This window comes from Crinia signifera, chromosome 3, assembly GCF_055691185.1.
Source record: "Crinia signifera chromosome 3, ASM5569118v1, whole genome shotgun sequence".
NCBI lineage: Eukaryota > Metazoa > Chordata > Amphibia > Anura > Myobatrachidae > Crinia > Crinia signifera.
In genome coordinates, this window is record NC_139219.1 from 5,345,502 (window position 1) to 5,370,962 (window position 25,461).

At 45.9% G+C, this 25,461-nt stretch overlaps 1 protein-coding gene across 8 annotated transcripts in view; it reads left to right on the forward strand.

Moving 5' to 3' along the window:
• The window catches only part of USH2A (usherin), a 739,769-nt gene that overhangs the window by 186,762 nt on the left and 527,546 nt on the right, over window positions 1–25,461 (forward strand). For all 8 annotated transcript variants that reach the window (XM_083175163.1, XM_083175160.1, XM_083175162.1 and 5 more), the window contains exons 15-16: window positions 9,578–9,736; window positions 17,444–17,938. In XM_083175163.1, the coding sequence (XP_083031289.1) occupies window positions 9,578–9,736; window positions 17,444–17,938 (654 nt within the window). The remainder of the gene's footprint in view (window positions 1–9,577; window positions 9,737–17,443; window positions 17,939–25,461) is intronic.

Consider the following 25,461-nt stretch of genomic DNA (forward strand, 5'->3'; position numbering starts at 1 on the left):
TCGCAGCATTGTACAGAGAATATTATTACCAGTTATTATATAGCGCACACATATTCCGCAGTGCTGTACAGAGAATATTATTACCAATTATTATATAGCGCACACATATTCCGCAGCGCTGTACAGAGACTATTATTTCCAGTTATTATATATCGCACACATATTCCACAGCATTGTACAGAGAATATTATTACCAGTTATTATATAGCGCACACATATTCCGCAGTGCTGTACAGAGAATATTATTACCAGTTATTATATAGCGCACACATATTCCGCAGCGCTGTACAGAGACTATTATTTCCAGTTATTTATATAGCACACACATATTCCGCAGCGCTGTACAGAGATTATTATTACCGGTTATTATATAGCGCACACATATTTTCCGCAGCGCTGTACAGAGAATATCATTACCAGTTATTTATATAGCGCACACATATTCCACAGCGCTGTACAGAGATTACTACCAGTTATTATATAGAGCAAACATGTTCTGCAGCGCTGTACAGAGACTATTATTACCAGTTATTATATAGTGCACACATATTCCACAGCGCTGTACAGAGATTATTATTACCAGTTATATTATATAGCGCACACATATTCCGCAGCGCTGTACCGAGACTATTATTATCAGTTATTTATATAGCGCACACATATTCCACAGCGCTGTACAGAGAATATTATTACCAGTTATTATATAGCGCACACATATTCCGCAGCGCTGTACAAAGACTATTATTACCAGTTATTATATAGTGCACACATATTCCGCAGCGCTGTACAGAGTATAGTTGAACATTAACATCTGTCCCTGCCCCAGTGGAGCTTACAATCTATATCCTGTTAATGGCGATTAAATATGACCAAAGAAACAATAAGTGAAATGCGCAGGTTACGTATTGTGTCCGTAACCTGCGTACCCTTTATACCTAACTATGTGCGAACAAAACGTAGCGCAGCGTAGCGTACCTTTATTGTATATTATACACCAAGAACCAATACCTTAATAAGAGATCCCTTCACAGTACTTTGTCTCTAATCTGCGAATATACCTTTAAGGACAGTGTCCGTAATATACCTTTATCGCTAAATGCGAATAACAGACACAAACCACAGTATAAAAGTAAGGAGATAAGAACTCCTCAAAAAGGTTGTATTTAAGTCCCTAATGGACAAAAGGGGGTTACAGGAATAGAAAATACAGGTTTAACAGGCAATGCAATAGACTAACAATAAAATACTATAATCAGGCTCTGCTAGGGGAAAGGAAACAGATACAAGACACAATCATAATCAGCCACATTACATAAAAGGGGAATACGAATGTTTACCTTCAGGGGAAATAGCAAGCGCAGTCCGGTCGGAGCTCACTATGTTCAGGTTTGAACATAGTCCGGTCAATGGTCAGGGAAAGAAAGATGTGCCGAAGTGACCAAGGCAGCCCTGGGTCTCCTATCTTATAGGGTCAGAAAGGGGAGGTCAAAGGCCATTCCTATTGGTCAGAGATCGTATGTCAGGTCCGCTGTGATTGGGGGGTAAGATGATACACCTGGTTTGACTAGGTGCAGGGGAGTGAACTTTAGGAGTCCTTTGTTCGTTAGTATCGTCGGCAGGGATTGTAAACAGCTGTAGAAACCGGTTACATCTAGATTCCTTTGTTATATACTTTCAACCGAAACTGTTTTGGGAATATGGAATTATGTCCATAACTATCGGGCCGTGTCTATTGCGAAATATTCGCAATGACCGGAATACTACGCATAAGAAACGGAACGGAACGGTACTAAACATGATACAGACAGATGTATGCAGGGCTAACTAAGCTATGTGTGGCGTTCTAAACCTTTAACTACATTTTACTTAGTGTCAGTATGTATTTATGAATTTATGTGTGATAGTATGGCTACTCTTCTGGTCCACTTTGTCACACAGAATCGGGTATGGAAACTTTATTAGCGCAACTCTGCGAACCAAAATGGCGGCCATACTATCCTAAAATGGCGTGTGTGCAACTCGACTTCCACAGTCCACCCTTTAACAGTAAATATAAAACTGTAACAGTACAAAACATTTTACACGACAATACAGAAATTCATAATCCTAACAGAGAAATTGGGATCCATGAAATAAACATATAAGGGGAGTAAACCATCTGCTCTTGGCCGATCCAGGATCATGGATAAACGATGGGCCGCATTTATCGAACAATCTACTCAGGGTCACGAAGGATAATGTACAATTTTGGGATAAAAATAAAAACAGGGGTGGTTACACTATATACAATTGTTTTTCAGATATGGCATCCTTTGGTAGGTATTGTTTGTGACAACAGACCCTTGAACTCTTTGTTGTCTCTCTTTGTGGTATGCTTTTAAGTATGATGGTATTATCACTATCAAACATCCGGTCCTGGGTAATGTGTCAAGTTTATAGATTCTACCTTGACCTAAACTGGGACGGGTAACACACTCTCAGAACTCTGTATCGTCCGTCCAATGCCTGGCAGCAGTGCGGCGGTGGTGTCCTTGATTTTGAAGATAAGAACAGATAGTGGGGGGGTGACAAGAATAGGACCCACAACAATAGAGAAAACTGAGAAAGGAAAAAAAATTTGTTAGTGATCCTTCCAACCTGTTACCAGTGGGGTGTGTCACAGTCCCTTTTGTAGCTTGTACAGGTTGCTTGACCTTAGCTGCTCTCCAGTCCTCCCGAAATGGTGCCTCTTAGCGATTTCTTTCTTTCGCCCTCGAGTGTAAGGACCTTCTGGCTTTCTGTTCCTTTGGCAGTAGGACGAACGTACCCGAATCTCTCTCTGCGACTTTGTTATTGAGGTAGTGCTGGTCAACAAGATTTGGGGTGGTTCTTTCCAAAGGTCTATCAAGCAACCTGTATATGGCAAAGCAGGGGAAACAACAACATCTCCTGGTTAATGGTTATGACAGTTCACAACAGGTGTCAACAAAGTCCTTTTGCTGCAGTTTTCCAGGTGTGGATACATCACTTGCATTTGTGGTCTAGGATCTCCTTGTGGGATTACCATAACCTGTGGCTGCCCGCCAAGCAATGTTTCGATGGGGACAAATGAGGTGGAGTTCTGAGAGTGATTCTACTACTATAAAAAGAGATTATGGGGTGTACCATCAGTCCCTAAAGGTTCACACATGACTTAAACCTTTCATATATATATACTTGCATACTCAAGGGTGCTTCTGGGCTGCCATATCTATACACACAAACGTCAACACATATATATATATATATATAAAAAAATAAATAAATAACTAGAATGCTTCTAGAGTGGACTGTACAAAGCCAATTTTGTATTACCTGCAGAGGATCCTGCTGGAGGAGGGATGTGGAGATGGCTCTGTGGGAACAGCCGTTGCAGTTTCTTTCCCCCAGACAAGTAAGGCATGATCCTGTCGTCTTACCTGTCTGTGGGCACACCAGTAATTTCGGACTAATTTTCCCCATACCTTCCCTGTCAAGACACGTCAGGCCATGGGCTATCTCTGTCCTGACAGTTTGGCATGTTCTCAGAGTCACTAGTTTTCCTTGTCCATCTTTCTATTCCTGTCCACATCCCTTCGGCTTCCAGACTGCTTCTCCTGCAGGGGACACAAATCTTGTATTTCTATGTGAATACACTGACATTTACAGGGGGAACACAAACATTATCCGCAGAGCGCATGGCTCACCCAGCTGCCTTGCCAGCATGTTCATTATCAAGTGACACTGAATCCTTATCGAAGGTGTGGGCTTTACACTTGATAACAGCCACTCTGTCCGGCAGCTGTGTGACTGTCAGGAATCTTTTAAACTTACAACGCTTGCGCCACTGGAGTGCCAGCTACTGAAACAAAACATCTGAGGCGCCATAGGGCCTAAGATCTTCTGTATTACCCCAACAAACATACTTGGAGTCGGCATGAATATTGGCTGTTTTTCTCTCAGCCCGCAGTACTACTAATGAGACTGCTGTTGCTGAGTGAGACGTCCAATGGGTTCAGCCTCTACTATGCCTTTTCCATCTATTACGGTATAGCCAGTGTACAATTTTCCCCTCTCGGTGTTGTGGAAAGAACGAGGGAGAGAGAGGAAAAAAAAAAATGAATTTCCTCTTCCAATGGGTTGTTACCTGGATGTGGGGTGTATGTGTGTCCTACTCCCTGTTTGCATATATGTGTCATGCTTAGGGCGGCGTTGGCTACTAGGTGGGGCTATGGCTATGTGTTGAGACCTACCTGTCTTCTCCCATTGTGTCTCCCAGTTACTTACATATGTGTTATGTTTCCTATGGTTACTTACCCTGCAATGTCTGGCTATGTGTCCTTTGTTTCCACATTTGAAACATACCATTTGGTTTTGTCTTTCTGTCATAAATCGTTTGTCCAGATCAACAGCAGATTTCTTTAAAGTGTGTATTGACATCTGTCTGCAGTTGGGGTGAATGGTTTCTATGTTGGTTCTCAGATTTTCCCTAAGACCTTGTATCAGCACGGAGACAATCCCTTCCTTAAGGTGTATGTTGTCCCTGGGGCTGGGGATACCAGAGTGTTTTGGCAACACCTGTAAAGCACGGTTGAAATATCCGCTGGTGGACTCACCATCTTTCTGTGTGATGGTGAACCCTAGGGTATTTTCAACCGTCGCTGGGAAATATACACCCAATTGTATATTTATTAGGCGTATATTTTCCTGGTTGCCCTGTTCAGTTAAAATCTTATCGCCCTCCACACCACTGTCTCGAATGAACTTCTGGACATCTATGTGTGAAGGGAGGCAAGCTCTCAACATGTATCGCCAATCTTTATTGGTGGGCTCATCTGAATTTCCTCGCTCCCTTACAAATTTCTGACACTTTGCCAGATCTTTGCTGGGATCAGGGAAATTTTTGATGATTGAATGACGTTCCAATCGTGTCCATGTATTGTGCATGTCACTATCCTTTACAGGCATTACCTCATCCCCGTCTCCCCGTCCACAAGGAGGTTCCACTGTGTGCAGAGGGTGGATCTGTATCCCCCCTGCACCATTGGACAACATCCCAGGAACAACTATCTCTGGGGCAGATGTATTAAGCCTTAACAAGAGATAAATTCAAGTGTGATAAGGAGAGATAAATGTCCAGCCAATCAGCTCCTTACTGACTTTTTTCAAACACAGCCTGTACCATGGCAGTTAGCAGGTGATTGGCTGGACGTTTATCTCTCCTTATCACCCTTGCATTTATCTCTTGTTACGGCTTAATACATCTGCCCCAGTGTGCTGTGTTGTGTGTACTTACCTGTGTCTCCAATCGTGTTCCTGGCATCAGCCATCTCCTCGACCAGAATGGCAGCAGCAGCTTGGGCTGTCTCAGCCTCTCTCTCCTTTCCGCTAGCTTCGCAAGGGATGGCTGATGTCAGGAATCCCCCTTGTGAATCTGTATCTTGCTTATAGGGGGTAAAAACAGTACACAAGTTATTCATTTTCGGGTTATTTTTGGTTTCACTTCGGACTTGAATTGTTCCCTTTTTTTTACATATTGGTGAATGGAAACATTCGTATTCCTGTGGCTGATTACACCTGCATCTGACCGATAATTATGTTCCCTTTTGATTGTACTTTCCTTCTGCCACAATTTAAAAATTTCTATGTGCTTCTCTCTCTCCTTACGACTGGAGAGTAGACATATTTCATCTTTTACTGCTGATAAGATTTCTGGATCAAAGCTACCAACGCTGGGAAATTCTAACTTGCTGCCTTGTGTCATTCTTCTCCATTTATTTTGGTAAACAACTGCGCGTTCACCGTGCTTACAGCACATTATGAAAGCCGCCGACCCTTTGGGTCGACTAGATTCCTCCCTAACTGACTCGGTATCCCTGTGTGACCCGTTATTACCCATAATTACAGGAATAAACGTTCACAGCTAGCAGAAACCGGAGGGCCGTTTATCAGTGAGTCACTCCCAAATCACTCCTTCTCCACAAAATGGCACTATTCCGCAATCAAGCGTGAAGCCCACTATGCGAGGTAATGTACTCAATCACCAAGTCTTTCAACTAGTAGCGAACTGCTAGCCAACTTGCAAGGTGCGGCAGTTTTTCCAGGGCACAGCAAAACTTGTTTTTCCTGTACCCCCAAAAACTGGTATTTCTAAAGTAGCTAATCGGATCACTGGGTTCCGATGTATCTCTTGTACCCTCCCAGTGGATCAAAATAGGTAGTTCCACGGAAGGGGCAGTTCCTATGGGCACGTCGTCACGTGAACCCTGTCCTACCTGGACTGTCCTACACTGGACTACACTGCGCTTGAGTCGTGCCGTCACACACCCGTTCGCCTCAGTTATTTTTCACACTGGGCGCTAGTTACACCTTGGTCTTATGCTTATATTTGAAATATTTCTGTACAGAAAATCTTCCCAGGCTGGTAGCTTTTCACTAGATACTTATGCAGGTATAAATCCCTTATAATACGCTATAGGAATCTATTAAAATAATGCTTGAGTTGCTTGTTTAAAAAAAAAAATGAACAAAAAAAGAAAAAAACTTATTTTTTTTTTATTAATCACCGCCTCATTCGCAGTATATTACTATACTGTTTAAATAAAGCTAGTAGTTTAATACTGTTCACCTTTGGGTTCCTATGTGTGCTGCATGTGCAGTACCAATGAACAGCCACGTGTGTACGTCGTTGTTCACAGGCCGCCGATGAATCGGCCACCCACGTGTTCTATAGGGTATTTGCAAGGTTGCGCTCGGGTTTCGCTATACGCAGTAATTGTGCCTAAATGTGGAATAAATCCCTTAACTCCGTCCGAAAGTTACGTATCAAGATGCGAAATAAATCCCGCACTTAATCCGTAAATCACGTACAAAGATGCGAAAATTTCCCGATATGGGCACGTGCGCGCGCACCTTGCGTAATACACAATAGACGCTTTACGTTACTGCAAAAGGCCCAGGACTTGTCGCCACGTGGCGGAGTCCCTGTTTTTTTTTTTTCAGTAACTAACAATAAAAGTTTTAGTTTTGCACAGAGGGGATCCTCTATGTACTATAATAAACACAGACTCCACGTGTGCGAACCTTATCGCACGTGGCACATATACTGTAATAAACAAGCAACTCAAGACACTATACCCCGTTAAACTACTTGTGGCAGGCAGAAGTACAGTTTACTAAACACTTAGATATGATATGCTTTAAAACACTTGGCTTTCACTTATTGTGCTTCGAGTTCAACGCTAGCACTTCCCGAACCCCGCACCGCCGCGGACCCGGCCTATCCAGCAATGGATAATAAATACTTCCACCCTTTTGCTGGTATAGGTCGGGTCGCACGCCTGGTACTGAGTTCTGGAATGTGACGCGGACGGACGAGCCCTCAATTGTTAATGGCGATTAAATATGACCAAAGAAACAATAAGTGAAATGCGCAGGTTACGTATTGTGTCCGTAACCTGCGTACCCTTTATACCTAACTATGTGCGAACAAAACGTAGCGCAGCGTAGCGTACCTTTATTGTATATTATACACCAAGAACCAATACCTTAATAAGAGATCCCTTCACAGTACTTTGTCTCTAATCTGCGAATATACCTTTAAGGACAGTGTCCGTAATATACCTTTATCGCTAAATGCGAATAACAGACACAAACCACAGTATAAAAGTAAGGAGATAAGAACTCCTCAAAAAGGTTGTATTTAAGTCCCTAATGGACAAAAGGGGGTTACAGGAATAGAAAATACAGGTTTAACAGGTAATGCAATAGACTAACAATAAAATACTATAATCAGGCTCTGCTAGGGGAAAGGAAACAGATACAAGACACAATCATAATCAGCCACATTACATAAAAGGGGAATACGAATGTTTACCTTCAGGGGAAATAGCAAGCGCAGTCCGGTCGGAGCTCACTATGTTCAGGTTTGAACATAGTCCGGTCAATGGTCAGGGAAAGAAAGATGTGCCGAAGTGACCAAGGCAGCCCTGGGTCTCCTATCTTATAGGGTCAGAAAGGGGAGGTCAAAGGCCATTCCTATTGGTCAGAGATCGTATGTCAGGTCCGCTGTGATTGGGGGGTAAGATGATACACCTGGTTTGACTAGGTGCAGGGGAGTGAACTTTAGGAGTCCTTTGTTCGTTAGTATCGTCGGCAGGGATTGTAAACAGCTGTAGAAACCGGTTACATCTAGATTCCTTTGTTATATACTTTCAACCGAAACTGTTTTGGGAATATGGAATTATGTCCATAACTATCGGGCCGTGTCTATTGCGAAATATTCGCAATGACCGGAATACTACGCATAAGAAACGGAACGGAACGGTACTAAACATGATACAGACAGATGTATGCAGGGCTAACTAAGCTATGTGTGGCGTTCTAAACCTTTAACTACATTTTACTTAGTGTCAGTATGTATTTATGAATTTATGTGTGATAGTATGGCTACTCTTCTGGTCCACTTTGTCACACAGAATCGGGTATGGAAACTTTATTAGCGCAACTCTGCGAACCAAAATGGCGGCCATACTATCCAAAAATGGCGTGTGTGCAACTCGACTTCCACAATCCCCTACCACATGTACATGCACACAGATATACTAGAGTTATATTTTGTTGGGATCCAATTAGTCTACCAGTATACTCTGGATTGTGGGAGGAAACCGGAGTACCCGGAGGAAACCCACACAATCATTGGGAGAACATACAAACTCCACATAGTTAGGGTTAGACCGTTGCTTTGAATTCTGCGCCCAGTGCCGCAATATCAGTTAAAGGAGTTTATAGGCGTGTGATACTCTGACGTTACATAGACAGTGTTTCAGCAAGGTGAATATATTCCAAGATGTCTGCAGTTTTTGTGGTTTCCTGTGATCAAACTTCAAATATAAAACACAAATATATATATATTTTTTTTTTTACAGTTTGTTTATTTTTTTATTGACAGGTAATACAGAATAAAGAACATTAAATGTGATTGGTTACAGATATCCTAAACATATGAATAATATAAGAAATCAATAAGTCCTAATGATATAAAAAAGATAAGCATAGAGAAAACAAGACATAAATGATCAAACACACACAGGCCCTTATTCAGATCTGATCGCAGTATTTATTTATTATTTATTTATTTACAGTTTCTTATATAGCGCATACATATTACACAGCGCTTTACAGAGTACAAATTTGTTCTCAAAATGGGCAAAACCATGCTGCACTGCAGGTGGGGCAGATGTAACATGTGCAGAGAGAGTTCTTTGAGAGAGTTATTTTGTTTCTGTGCAAACAAGTCCTCTGTGTCCACCGATAAAGAGAAATTAACATGGGGAAAATATTAGCATCTAATAATCAGTCCGGAATTCTTAGAGGGTCACAGTCCCGGTGGGTATCATTCCCGGTTGGTAACAGTCCCGATGGGTAACAGTCCCGGTGGGTGATGGAATATACACATGTTCTATAGTAGATGGATTTTGTGTGGACAAATTCAACAGTTTCAGCTAAAGGAATATTCAAAATGTTTATCAAATTAAAATGTCAGCAGTATATTTACTAAATAGTGTGACTTCTTCTATAGCTCCTGCTCACCAGCGCCCCCCCAGAGGACACGTCCTGAATAGCACCACCGTTCTGCTGACGTGGGTGCCGCCTGATTACCCCAATACTAACCGGATAACCTACGTGTTGTACAGAGATGGGCTGCGTATATATCAGACCACGGACGGTCATCCCTACAGTAAGTACTTATACACGGACGGTCATTCCTACTGTAAGTACTTATACACGGACGGTCATTCCTACTGTAAGTACTTATACACGGACGGTCATCCCTACAGTAAGTACTTATACACGGACAGTCATCCCTACAGTAAGTACTTATACACGGACGGTCATCCCTACAGTAAGTACTTATACACGGACGGTCATCCCTACAGTAAGTACTTATAGTCACTGTGTTACTGCCCAGCAGAGATGCCGATATTGGCAATTGCAGATTGTTAGACAGATGTTGTTTGCTAAATGTTAATCTCATTGGGTTCCTTACCATGGCTGCACAGAATCTACGGTGCTGATGGTGGTTAGAGTAGGGGGGAAGGGGGATGCTGGATTATAGTCTGAGGTGCTCCAGCAGAGAAGGGACGCGGGACCCAGAGAGGACGGTGCTGGGTGATTTCAGTGGGGCAGCGGTGGGCACAGGCAGAAGCATCCTGCAGAAAGTACTAATACTGCACTGTGAGGGGCACTGCGTCACCCAGATGGAACCTTATTGGTATGTGCCAACCAACACGCTTCATAAGGGTGGCAGACGCAGCGGCATACATGTGCAGGTTTGTCGGGTCACTTATTGTAGCACCAATGGTGAACAAGAGGAAAGCAAACTCTTAATTTGGGCACTTTTATTGGTAGATAAAACATCATTTTTAATATTATTATTATCCTTATTTATATGACGCCATAAGGGATCTGCAGCGCCAATTACAGAGTACACAAAGAACAACAAAACAGTGACTTACAGCTGAATACAACAGAGGACAAGTACATACAGTAACCATAGCTGCATGACTGGAATAAGTATCGGGGGGGAACAAACCGCAGGGTTTGGGGCCATCATATAGCATTTAAGCAAAGGGTGGAAACGGATATGAGGGAAGAAGGCCCTGCTCGTGGAAGCGTAAAATATCTTAAAGTTGGACTCACTGGTCACCACCGCTGCCGGTCCCCTCTGCTGCTGTTGCGGGAATAGCACATGTGCAGTATCGCCATCGGGACTGCACAATACGCTGGGCCGCAGCTTCTATGAGCTGCTTTGGCAGCAACCCATAGAAACTAAATCACAGTCCCAGCAACTGTACAATGCAGATGACTGGTACCGGGACTGGAACATGCGCAGTATCGGCCTCGGTACTGCGCATGGCCAGACCCGTATTCTATGGGCTGCAGACCATAGAGGAATCCCGGAGGGTAAACCTCCTAGTGGGACTGCCTTGGTGACTGGCAGGTCGGACTTCCAATAGGAAGTCACTGCCAGTCACAATGAAGCCAGTGCTGTCTCACAGACTGCATCTGGCTGCACTTATTCCGGGCACAGTGGTGGATTTTCCACGCTGCTTTTTTTTTTAATTATTTTTTTTTTTTTTTCTTTTACACTAAAGCCTGCACGGATCTGACTGATCCATGCATGCTGTCTATATGAATTTGTGTTTAAAATCCATACGCAATCGGGAACGAAGCAGTGAAATACGACTGCTTTGTAAATTTCCCTCCGGAATACGAATGTGTAAATGAAATACGAGGGCGATGCCAGTCGTATTAATTCGTATTAAGAATAGGAATTTTCATATTCATATTCTTAGTAAATTTCCCCGTGTGTGCGAGTGTGTGTATATATAGATATGTGTGCGGTCACATATACATTGCACTGCTCCCACGTCTTGTGACCACTTTCCGGCTTCTCCGTGTAGATTCCTGCCCTGTGAAATGCATCATAGACAGCAGATGTACAGTACAGTATGTGAATCTCTGCCCTGCTGCTCTGTGCTGTGCCCGCGTTTCCTTCTACCTGCCTGCACTGATGCCAGTCTGTCGCTGACAGCCTGGTGTTCTGGGTATTTGCCTGGAACGCTCCGATTTGGTTCCTAGCAGTTACATTACTTCACGCAACATTTAACTTCGAATGCAAAGCATCAGAGGACGCCTTCTGCGGCACGTGTGACATCATCACCGGCGTCTCACAGTCGGGATCAAATCGGCATCAAACGCGGCTGAAAACTGTTTGTTGTCTATTCACTTCGATTTTGACTGTGTAGTCACCAGAATGGTCCTGTGAGTACGGGGCATTAGACTAATCTCTATATCATCATACTCCACTCCAGAATGCAGGTAACCAGAGTTTAGGATTGCCGTCCCACCATGCGGTCATGCAGCGCCCATTGAGCTGGGCTGCTGGGATAAATGCTCCATGCACACTGCTTGGTGGGTGGGTCTCCAGGACTGCATGGTTGTCGAACACCTTCGGACCCACCTAAATCCAATGCTCATCCCACACCTCGTTGGACCACATGTTTTCCTTTTATATAAACATTTTAGAAATGCATTTTCATTTCTATGCACAAGAATTGTGGTGCTGGAGGGTCTCCCCTCATAATTCATCCCATCCCTCAAATGGTGTAAGACTTTGTCTATGGTCTGGTTAGAGCAGTTTGGTGAATACTTTGCAGTGACATCAGAATCCGCACCATCTGTATTACCAGTAAGTAGGTCACGCACTGGTGCAACCAAGTCTTAAGGTGCCCATACACTAGTAAGATTTATCTTCAGATCTGGCTGGTTGGAACAAAAACATGGTTATGGATGAGTGACAGTTTTCCAGCATTTCCAAGCAAATGGTCAACTGTCATTTGCTCTCATCTATAACCATGTGTTTGTTCCAACCAGCCAGATCTGAAGATAAATCAGCATGTGTATGACCACCTTTACACTAAGCCCATGAGCTTCTCCGGTCTCTGAGCGGTACTACCTTCTGAATCAGAGAAGCATCACACAAAGCTCCTCAATACAAACCTTACTGGATGAGTAGAGGACACTTGTTCTGCTTAGAATCTCAGAGTCCTACTCTGCTAAACTTGGCAGGAGAGTTCTATTGGTCAGTGTTTGCGCCTTCACATGGTGTCCAGGGGAAAGTTTTTGGTAACTGATCATTTTGCTCATCAACAATGTCTTCTGGCCACTTCCAACATCTACAGATTTCCATCATTGTCACCAACACTGTTCTTCAAGTGTCAGTAGGAGCACGTTGTCTACACTGGCTGGCACCTGTTGATGCAAATTGTGTAGCACAGGTGGATTGGATTATGGGCACCTCAAGCCATTAACATCAGTTCCCCCTGGTAGAGCGCGATAGGTGGTGGGTCCAGAAAATATCATTTATTTGGCACCTTTTTGAGATCATTAAAATTCCTCATCGAAGAATCTTGTTTGTGTGTAATAGAAGTAAGATACCGGCCTAGACTCCGGACGGATCCACACAATGACTCCACCGTCTGGACATGCTTCCTTCCCTATAGATAGCAGGCCTGCCGTCAGAGAATGCTGGGTCCAAGTACTGACAAGATAGGCAGGACCCCCCGTCCTAGACAAGATACTGATTTGAGGAGCCCCAACTTGATGCAAAGTAGCAAATCATAACTATTATAGACAAACTGAAGTTTAGGGCAAAACATAAAACTCGCCCCTTCCAACTACAGACACAAAAACAGAAATCATTACAAAGTGAACTCAATAAAAAAGACGCAAAACAGCGCTAGTTACCATCTTCTGTCCTCAGTGATCCACCAGAACGCATCTGTGTCTCTGGCTACACTGACCTCTGAGCAGTCTGCAATCCCACCACGCTCTGATCAGCAGTGGAAGCCAAGGTTGGGACCCCCTCTGTGGTAGCCCCCCCCCTCCATGTTGGTGGCCATGACAGATACGTGTAGTATACCAGCTGCAGTACTAAACCCTGTGTCTCCGGAATACTGGAGTAGGCCTACTGTATATTGCTAATTATAGTACATGACCTAGAACCACTGGTGATATAAAAAAAAGAGAGAGAGTGGGGCGGAGGTTGTGGGGGGTCAGGGGGAGGCTACTGTTAAAGCAAATCCTGTTAAATAACTGTATGGATTGATAAATTGTATCAATGTAATGGAAATAATGCTCTTTAACTACTGAGTAAAGCTTTCTACTTAGACTGACACAGATTTCAGATTTAAATCTCGCATTACTTGTTAATTTAATTACTCTGCATCCAGTGGTGGAAGGTTAGGAAGGTGAGCTGTTAATCTGCTTACATGCTTTTACAATATTTCAGCAGAATATGTTTGCTGGCCGGTTATAAGTAGGTGTTCCGAGCTGCTGGTTTGCAGCCATTTGTTCCTGCGCTGTGACTTCGCTCTATGTCGGGGTATTACGGCCTTGGTGCTGGGATCCATCAACTTCATTGATCAAAAATAAACAATTAATCATTGCATCTACAATATGGGATTTATCTGACCATCTATTGCATGGGGGGCTTTATCCCAATGGTTACAGGATCTGAGAAAGTGTGTGTGTGTGTGTGTGTGGGGGGGGGGGGGTTCCAGGAAACTGCAGGTCATCTGTGCCCAGGTTTCCATTTCTGGGCAGGGCAGTAGTGGCACCATGGCGTGTGCAGCAAGGGTTTCACCTGATAAGAACCCTTGGAGAATTTAACAATTTTGCAAACCACGTGGTATCACATCGATGACAGATAAGGCTGGCGTGGTATCACATCAGTGACTGGTATGGCTGGTGTTGTATCACATCAGTGACAGGTGTGGCTGGTCTGGTATCACATCAGTGACCGGTGTGGCTGGTGTGGTATCACGTCAGTAACAGGTGTGGCTGGTCTGGTATCACATCAGTGACCGGTGTGGCTGGTGTGGTATCACGTCAGTAACAGGTGTGGCTGGTGTTGTATCACATCAGTGACAGGTATGGCTGGTGTGGTATCACGTCAGTAACAGGTATGGCTGGTGTGGTATCACGTCAGTGACAGGTATGGCTGGTGTAGTATCACATCAGTGACCGGTGTGGCTGGTTTGGTATCACGTCAGTAACAGGTGTGGCTGGTGTTGTATCACATCAGTGACAGGTATGGCTGGTGTGGTATCACGTCAGAACAGGTATGGCTGGTGTAGTATCACGTCAGTAACAGGTATGGCTGGTGTGGTATCACGTCAGTGACAGGTGTGGCTGGTGTTGTATCACATCAGTGACAGGTATGGCTGGTGTGGTATCACATCAGTGACAGGTATGGCTGGTGTTGTATCACATCAGTGACAGGTATGGCTGGTGTGGTATCACGTCAGTAACAGGTATGGCTGGTGTTGTATCACATCAGTGACAGGTATGGCTGGTGTGGTATCACATCAGTGACAGGTGTGGCTGGTGTTGTATCACATCAGTGACAGGTATGGCTGGTGTGGTATCACATCAGTGACAGGTGTGGCTGGTCTGGTATCACATCAGTGACCGGTGTGGCTGGTTTGGTATCACGTCAGTAACAGGTGTGGCTGGTGTGGTATCACATCAGTGACAGGTATGGCTGGTGTTGTATCACATCAGTGACAGGTGTGGCTGGTGTGGTATCACATCAGTGACAGGTATGGCTGGTGTGGTATCACATCAGTGACAGGTATGGCTGGTGTGGTATCACATCAGTGACAGGTATGGCTGGTGTTGTATCACATCAGTGACAGGTATGGCTGGTGTGGTATCACATCAGTGACAGGTATGACTGGTGTGGTATCACATCAGTGACAGGTATGACTGGTGTGGTATCACATCAGTGACAGGTGTGGCTGGTGTTGTATCACATCAGTGACAGGTATGGCTGGTGTGGTATCACATCAGTGACAGGTGTGGCTGGTCTGGTATCACATCAGTGACCGGTGTGGCTGGTTTGGTATCACGTCAGTAACAGGTGTGGCTGGTGTGGTATCACATCAGTGACAGGTATGGCTGGTGTTGTATCACATCAGTGACAGGTATGGCTGGTGTGGTATCACATCAGTGACAGGTATGGCTGGTGTGGTATCACGTCAGTAACAGGTATGGCTGGTGTGGTATCACGTCAGAACAGGTATGGCTGGTGTAGTATCACGTCAGTAACAGGTATGGCTGGTGTGGTATCACGTCAGTGACAGGTGTGGCTGGTGTTGTATCACATCAGTGACAGGTATGGCTGGTGTGGTATCATATCAGTGACAAGTATGGCACTTTGCACAAGAGGTTAGAGGCTGAGAAACTTATGCTGAGCTCTGCTTGGTGGAGCTCATCATATGCTTCTTAGGCCCATGGAGGACAGCAGCAGCAGCAGAGGGCTTATCATGGGAGGGTTTTTAATTAGAAGTAGCACTAAGCCTGTCAGGGTACAGAGGGACAAACACTGGCTTTTCATGTGGTATTATATATATATATATATATATATATATATGTTTTTAGAAGAAAACAAGAAAGAAACGCACCAATAAGCAGTAATATTATAGGCACATTTACTGGACAATAATGCTCACTTACATTGCAGTATAATAATCTGTGCTTGCCAGCCACAATCACAATCACAGCAGGAACTCCCGACAGATGGACCTGAGCAGCCACCACTCAGCCGCAGACCATGGGACCGCAGACCGAGACACCGGAGCCGCACAATGGAGTCGGATGAGAAACCAGCTGGATCATAGGTGGAAGGAAGACGTCACTGCGTCGCACCGAACAAGCCATTTCCAAAGCGTTTCGTCACTGGAACGGACTTCGTCAGGGGGCGACGTCGGGAGTTCCTGCTGTGATTGTGATTGTGGCTGGCAAGCACAGATTATTATACTGCAATGTATGTGAGCATTATTATCCAGTAAATGTGCCTATAATATTACTGCTCATTGGTGCGTTTCTTTCTTGTTTTCTTCTGCAACTATCTTCCCACGGATCTATGGTACAATCCTTTTGAAAGATACTGCACACACTGCAGAAAATTGTGGACTTTTGGGTATTGTTTTTTCTGATATATATATATATATATTTATGTTTATATTAATACCCCCCCCCCCCCCTGCAGTTACCCATTGACCAAGTTTATGCTGCATTTAATCTGTGTTTTGGCCGTGTAATATTCTCCTGTGCAGTTTGTGGCCAGTAATAACAAATAGGAGGGGGGCCCCCTTTTCTCAAGTGACCCCGGGGCCCCCAAAGGCTTTATCCGGCCCTGTACAGGGCAGTGGGCTGCAGTTAGTACATATGATATACAGGGCTATGGGCTGCAGTTAGTACATATGATATACAGGGCTATGGGTTGCAGTTAGTACATATGATATACAGGGCAGTGGGCTGCAGTTAGTACATATGATATACAGGGCTATGGGCTGCAGTTAGTACATATGATATACAGGGCAGTGGGCTGCAGTTAGTACATATGATATACAGGGCAGTGGGCTGCAGTTAGTACATATCGATATACAGGGCTATGGGCTGCAGTTAGTACATATCGATATACAGGGCTATGGGCTGCAGTTAGTACATATGATATACAGGGGTATGGGCTGCAGTTAGTACATATCGATATACAGGGCTATGGGCTGCAGTTAGTACATATCGATATACAGGGCTATGGGCTGCAGTTAGTACATATGATATACAGGGCAGTGGGCTGCAGTTAGTACATATGATATACAGGGCAGTGGGCTGCAGTTAGTACATATGATATACAGGGCAGTGGGCTGCAGTTAGTACATATGATATACAGGGCTATGGGCTGCAGTTAGTACATATGATATACAGGGCAGTGGGCTGCCGTTAGTACTGTACATATGATATACAGGGCTATGGGCTGCAGGGGAACAACCTGAGAATATAAATCCTTACATGGTCTCTTATGTCATTGGACCAGGTGTGCAGAGTTACATGGACACGGCGCTGTCACCATACACCACCTACTCGTATCGCCTGGAGGCAAGGAATGTGCGAGGAGCCGTCAGCAGCCCCGCGGTGGTGTATCGCACAAGAGCTGGAGCACCGTCTGGCCAATTAGATTTGAGTCTCAGCCTCCCTGTGGGGCAACACTCCGCCTCACTGACCTGGACAATTACTCCTCATGAAACTGGCCCAACAGAGACTTTCAGGCTGACGTATGCACCTGTGGGGTCATCGAAGGCCATAACGGCTTATGAGGGCCGGGACACAAAGACGACTGTCCATAATTTGACTCCCTTTACCAAGTATAATTTTTCAGTCCAAGCGTGTACCTCAGAGGGCTGTCTGCAGAGTCTGCCAGTCACCGTGGTAACGGCCCAGGCGCCACCTACAGGCCAGGCACTGCCACTTCTGCGGAACTCCAGCTCTACAGACCTTCATTTACAGTGGTCACCGCCATCTCACCCTAACGGTAAGTCCTGTCCTAGTGGTATGGGGTGAAGGTGGCACTGGTGCTTGTACATCTATAGGGGTGTGGTATACGTCAACCTTTTCATGTATTGGCTATAAGCATTTGTTCTTTGTTCTTAATTTTTGATGCACACCATTCACCAAGGTGTTAATACTTAGAGAATAGCTGACACCCTAGATCACGGGTGTCAAACACAAGGCCCGCGGGCCAAATCCGGCCCGACAGACCTCGTCATGTGGCCCGCGCAGCCACCGCCAGCCTTCACCTTTTATTCTCTTTTTTGAGATCTTTTTGAGAGTTTTTTTTTGCACTGCCGGCGGCCATGTTCCTGTGGTCTTTTAAGATGTCTGCGGCCACAGGAACATGGCCGCCGGCCTCCACGGCTGCGTGGAGGAGGGCCTGGCAGCCTGTTCCCTCTTATCGAGGCAGTGGCAAGCGCTGGGTGGGGACGTCATGACGATGACGCCTCCACCCACGCGTCTGCAGAGAGGAAGGAAGGCCGAGTCGGGGGGCCGCAGCAGGACAGGCCGCGGCGCAGAGAGTGGAATTGAAATTACTGGAGCCGCAGCAGCAGCAGCAGTAAAGGAGCCTGAGGGATAAAATACAGTAAGTTACATAAAAAAAACAATATATCTGGTGGTGGTGTCATGGCATTACTTTTATATTATACAGGGGGAGCAGCCTGTGGTGTCATTATTATTGTACAGGGGGAGCAGCCTGTGGTGCCATGGCATTACTTTTATATTATACAGGGGGAGCAGCCTGTGGTGTCATTATTATTGTACAGGGGGAGCAGCCTGTGGTGTCATGGCATTATGCCATGACACCACAAGCTGCTCCCCCTGTATAATAATAATGCCATGACACCACAGGCTGCACCCCCTGTATAATATAAAAGTAATGCCATGACACCACAGGCTGCTCCCTCTGTATAATAATAATAATGCAATGACACCACAGGCTGCTCCCCCTGTATAATAATTTGTGTCATGGCATTACTATTGTTATATTATACAGCGGGAGCAGCCTGTGCTGTCATTGCATTATTATTATACAGCGGGAGCAGCCTGTGGTGTCATTGCATTATTATTATACAGCGGGAGCAGCCTGTGGTGTCATTGCATTATTATTATACAGCGGGAGCAGCCTGTGGTGTCATTGCATTATTATACAGCGGCCCTTTGAGGGTGACCAAACTGCTGATGCGGCCCCCGATGAATTTGAGTTTGACACCCCTGCCCTAGATGAATAAGGGAATACCTGCACCTTACTGTCACTTTTACACCCTAACCCATATAGGGGGGGAATGGGACATTCGACCTAAAATGTTTCGATGTAAAGTAACTGTCGACCAATGGAGTGTCTGTGAAGTGGTGTCGATCTAAGTACGTTCGATCTTCCCGTGATCGACCAAAAGACTGTATACCTATAGGGGATAGTGACCAGTCCAGGACACAAGTGGCGCCTTACATCTTTTTCTTTGGCTGTAGACATGTCAGCATTTTGCTTGTTTTACCTATAGCAACCATAGGCATGTTGTGTCAACCTACTGTATTAACTGTCGTCATAGACATTGTGGACCTACAGCCTGGATACCCACCTACAGATTAGTTATTACCATCCTAGTAGTACCTACAGTAATCCCACCTATTATTTACCATTAGGGACCTATCAATAAGACAATCTATATAACCAGCACATGCCAGTCTCTGCCACACCCCGCTGCCCAGCAGCTGCATTTCTTCTCATGCAATAAAGCAAATGGAAGCACAGAAACAGTCTGTACAGATGCGGCCTCAGTATGCAGCATAGCAGGAGATGCCTGGTGTGAATGAGGACACAGGTCACGTGCAACTTTGTTTTGCCAAAATACATCTTATCCACATTGCAATGTGAATAAGACGCACAAGCAGCTTCTGCAGAGTTAAATGATATGCAGCATGCCTATATTCTGAGTGTGACCGCAGCTTTGTCTGGATATGGAAATTATACATTACAGCAGTGGTTCCCAAACTGTGTGCCGTGGCTCCCTGGGGTGCCTCAGGACACTTGCAGGGGTGCCCTGGGTTGGTGGTCCAGGACCAATTCAAATTATTAATGGCTAATTATTTATGAGCAAAACAAGTGCTGGTGGCTGCCAATTATAAAATGTGTATAAACAAAAGCAAATCCTGCCCTTTCCCAAATAACTGACCCTAAGAATCACATATAAACCCAATCTAATAAATACAAATTTGGCCTAGGGGTACCGTGAAAATGTTTTTGATACTCTAGGGTGCCGTGAATCAAAAAAGATTGGGAACCCCTGCATTACAGTGTCATTAAAAGGATATATAGCATGTGAATGTGACTGTGTCTGCATAAGTAATGCTATGTTACAGTATCATTAATATGATATGCAGTGTGCCTATATTCTGTGTGTGGCCATGGCTGTGTCTACATATAGAATGCTATGTTACAGTGTCAGTAATATGATATGCAGTATGCCTATATTCTGTGTGTGGCCACGGCTGTGTCTACATATAGAATGCTATGTTACAGTGTCAGTAATATGATATGCAGCATGCCTATATTCTGTGTGTGGCCATGGCTGTGTCTACATATAGAATGCTATGTTACAGTGTCAGTAATATGATATGCAGCATGCCTATATTCTGTGTGTGGCCACGGCTGTGTCTACATATAGAATGCTATGTTACAGTGTCAGTAATATGATATGCAGCATGCCTATATTCTGTGTGTGGCCGCGGCTGTGTCTACATATAGAATGCTATGTTACAGTGTCAGTAATATGATATGCAGCATGCCTATATTCTGTGTGTGGCCACGGCTGTGTCTACATATAGAATGCTATGTTACAGTGTCAGTAATATGATATGCAGCATGCCTATATTCTGTGTGTGACTGCGGGTGTGTCTGCACATAGAATGCTACCTTACAATGTCAGTAAAATGATATACAGCATGCCTATATTCTGTGAGTGACTGCGGGTATGTCTGCATATAGAATGCTATGTTACAGTGTCAGTAATATGATATGCAGCATGCCTATATTCTGTGTGTAACCGTGGGTGTGTCTGCATAAGGAATACAATGTTACAGTGTCAGTAATATGATATGCAGCATGCCTATATTTTGTGTGTGACCGCGACTGTGTCTGCATATAGAATTGCTATGTTACAGTGTAAGTAATATGATATGCAGCATGCCTATATTCTGTGTGTGACCGCGGCTGTATCTGCATAAGGACTGCTTCATTACAAGGTTTTCTGGCGAGATTACAAGGGCTGTCTAGCGTTCGCAGAGGCTGGATGTGGACACATCTGTATGTACTATTTTATAAATAAAATGATCTTGTAGACCTGCAGCTATTGGGTAGAACTGAGCAGTTGCTCCTGGGCTGTGTGCATGTTTGAATATAATTATCAGTGTGAACTTGAACCTGCAGTATCATACACTGGGTGCAAATGATGGAAACAGGCGTATTTACTATGTGTAGTCTGCAGTTCCACAGCACCATCCCCGACATACGTAGCGCTCTGCACCATCCCCGACATACGTAGCGCTCTGCACCATCCCCGACATAGGTAGCGCTCTGCACCATCCCCGACATAGGTAGCGCTCTGCACTATCCCCGACATACGTATTGCTCTGCACCATCCCCGGCATAGGTAGCGCTCTACACCATCCCCGACATAGGTAGCGCTCTGCACCATCCCCGACATAGGTAGCGCTCTGCACCATCCCCGACATAGGTAGCGTTCTGCACCATCCCCGACATAGGTAGCGCTCTGCACTATCCCCAACATACGTAGCGCTCTGCACCATCCCCGACATACGTAGCGCTCTGCACCATCCCTGATATACGTAGCGCTCTGCACCATCCCTGATATACGTAGTGCTCTGCACCATCCCCGACATACGTAGCGCTCTGCGCCATCCCCGACATACGTAGCGCTCTGCACCATCCCCGACATACGTAGCGCTCTGCACTATCCCCGACATACGTAGCGGTCTGCAACATCCCTGACATACGTAGCGCTCTGCACCATCCCTGACATAGGTAGCGCTTTGCACCATCCCCGACATAGGTAGCGCTCTGCACCATCCCCGACATAGGTAGCGCTCTGCACCATCCCTGACATAGGTAGCGCTCTGCACCATCCCCGACATACGTAGCGATCTGCACCATCCCTGACATACGTAGCGCTCTGCACCATCCCCGACATACGTAGCGCTCTGCACCATCCCTGATATACGTAGTGCTCTGCACCATCCCCGACATACGTAGCGCTCTGCGCCATCCCCGACATACGTAGCGCTCTGCACCATCCCCGACATACGTAGCGCTCTGCACTATCCCCGACATACGTAGCGGTCTGCAACATCCCTGACATACGTAGCGCTCTGCACCATCCCTGACATAGGTAGCGCTCTGCACTATCCCCGACATACGTAGCGGTCTGCAACATCCCTGACATACGTAGCGCTCTGCACCATCCCTGACATAGGTAGCGCTTTGCACCATCCCCGACATAGGTAGCGCTCTGCACCATCCCCGACATAGGTAGCGCTCTGCACCATCCCTGACATAGGTAGCGCTCTGCACCATCCCCGACATACGTAGCGATCTGCACCATCCCTGACATACGTAGCGCTCTGCACCATCCCCGACATACGTAGCGCTCTGCACCATCCCTGATATACGTAGTGCTCTGCACCATCCCCGACATACGTAGCGCTCTGCGCCATCCCCGACATACGTAGCGCTCTGCACCATCCCCGACATACGTAGCGCTCTGCACTATCCCCGACATACGTAGCGGTCTGCAACATCCCTGACATACGTAGCGCTCTGCACCATCCCTGACATAGGTAGCGCTCTGCACTATCCCCGACATACGTAGCGGTCTGCAACATCCCTGACATACGTAGCGCTCTGCACCATCCCTGACATAGGTAGCGCTTTGCACCATCCCCGACATAGGTAGCGCTCTGCACCATCCCCGACATAGGTAGCGCTCTGCACCATCCCTGACATAGGTAGCGCTCTGCACCATCCCCGACATACGTAGCGATCTGCACCATCCCTGACATACGTAGCGCTCTGCACCATCCCCGACATACGTAGCGCTCTGCACCATCCCTGATATACATAGTGCTCTGCACCATCCCCGACATACGTAGCGCTCTGCACTATCCCCGACATACGTAGCGGTCTGCAACATCCCTGACATACGTAGCGCTCTGCACCATCCCTGACATAGGTAGCGCTTTGCACCATCCCCGACATAGGTAGCGCTCTGCACCATCCCCGACATAGGTAGCGCTCTGCACCATCCCTGACATAGGTAGCGCTCTGCACCATCCCCGACATACGTAGCGATCTGCACCATCCCTGACATACGTAGCGCTCTGCACCATCCCCGACATACGTAGCGCTCTGCACCATCCCAGACATAGGTAGCGCTCTGCACCATCCCCGACATACGTAGCGCTCTGCACCATCCCTGACATACGTAGTGCTCTGCACCATCCCCGACATACGTAGCGCTCTGCACCATCCCTGGCATACGTAGCACTCTGCACCATCCCTGGCATACTGTATGTGGTCAGCATAAATGAACCACCTTTTATATAATGCTCTCTTCTCTTCTCATTCCCACTTTTAAGTTTAATTAATTAAAAAGTGCAAAATTAAGTTCTTTTTTTAGGTTCAGCAAATGAGTGTATTTTGTTGCCCCGGACGTGCAGTTGCTGAGGGGCAAACGCGTTAGGCATTTTGCATACGCGCCGCGTTTCAACACCACAAAGCTTTATAATGATATTTCTTTTTTTTTTTGCCTCATTGTCAAGGACAATTATTTTTAGTGTGAGGATCAATGCTAATTAGGATTGTTTTAAGACAGACAATCTACACTTCCAAAATAGTTACTGATGACACAGGAAAATAATATCATACAGTGTAATGCATTTCCTCTGTTAATCAGCTGCTTATGCAAAATCAGAATGACTGCAGTGTTACACAGCGCAGCGTACAGCACCCAGTATACTCAGTATAATGTGTACTACACCGCGCAGCGTACAGCACCCAGTATACTGTGTACTACAGTACACAGCGCAGCGTACAGCACCCAGTATACTGCGTACTACACCACACAGCGTACAGCACCCAGTATACTGCGTACTACACAGCGCAGTGTACAGCACCCAGTATACGGCGTATATGTTTATTCCACTTTCACTGGGATAATAGGAGATTAGCAGATATATTAAAGATAAGATTTTATTGGAATATTCAGTAAAACCAAAAGCCGCCATTTGTTATGTGGGTACAAGGGGAAATGTGTTACGTCGGTAGTAATTATTGGATTACTGGGAAATTAGCGCTGTACACTCCTTTGTGCCTATGGATACCGCCATGACTTCAGGCCCATACACACTGCTGTTAGCCGCCACATTCTGCTATGGAAAGCACAGCGTCTAGTCCCCGTTCTCCCAAAAAACGGGACGTCCCGCACAAAGCAGTACAGTTGTGACGTATGGTTAATACATCTGCACCACAGTCTGTAACATAATAGCTAGGAGCTGATTGGCTGGTCCCATGCTCTGGGCCTGATTCAGACCCTTTATCCAGAGGCGTCACATGGTGTGGTTATACCTCTTTTACACCCCTTATCGTAATGGGCTGTACTAGATTACTAGTGCCCGATAGGTGGCCGTGGTTGGGTTACTAGTGCCCGATAGGTGGCCGTGGTTGGGTTACTAGTGCCTGATAGGTGGCCGTGGTTGGGTAACTAGTGCCGGATAGGTGGCCGTGGTTGGGTTACTAGTGCCTGATAGGTGGCCGTAATTGGGTTACTAGTGCCTGATAGGTGGCCGTGGTTGGGTAACTAGTGACTGATAGGTGGCCGTGATTGGGTTACTAGTGCCTGATAGGTGGCCGTGGTTGGGTAACTAGTGCCTGATAGGTGGCCGTGGTTGGGTTACTAGTGCCTGCTAGGTGGTCATGGTTGGGTAACTAGTGCCTGATAGGTGGCCGTGGTTGGGTTACTAGTGCCTGATAGGTGGCCGTGGTTGGGTTACTAGTGCCTGATAGGTGGCCGTGGTTGGGTAACTAGTGCCTGATAGGTGGCCGTGGTTGGATTACTAGTGACTGATAGATGGCCATGGTTGGGTTACTAGTGCCCGATAGGTGGCAGTGGTTGGGTAACTAGTGCCTGATAGGTGGCCATGGTTGGGTAACTAGTGCCTGATAGATGGCCATGGTTGGATTACTAGTGCCCGATAGGTGGCCGTGGTTGGGTAACTAGTGCCTGATAGGTGGCCATGGTTGGGTAACTAGTGCCTGATAGGTGGCCATGGTTGGGTAACTAGTGCCTGATAGGTGGCCATGGTTGGGTAACTAGTGCCTAATAGGTGGCCGTGGTTGGGTAACTAGTGCCTGATAGGTGGCCGTGGTTGGGTAACTAGTACCTGATAGGTGGCTGTGGTTGGGTTACTAGTGCCAGATAGGTGGCCGTG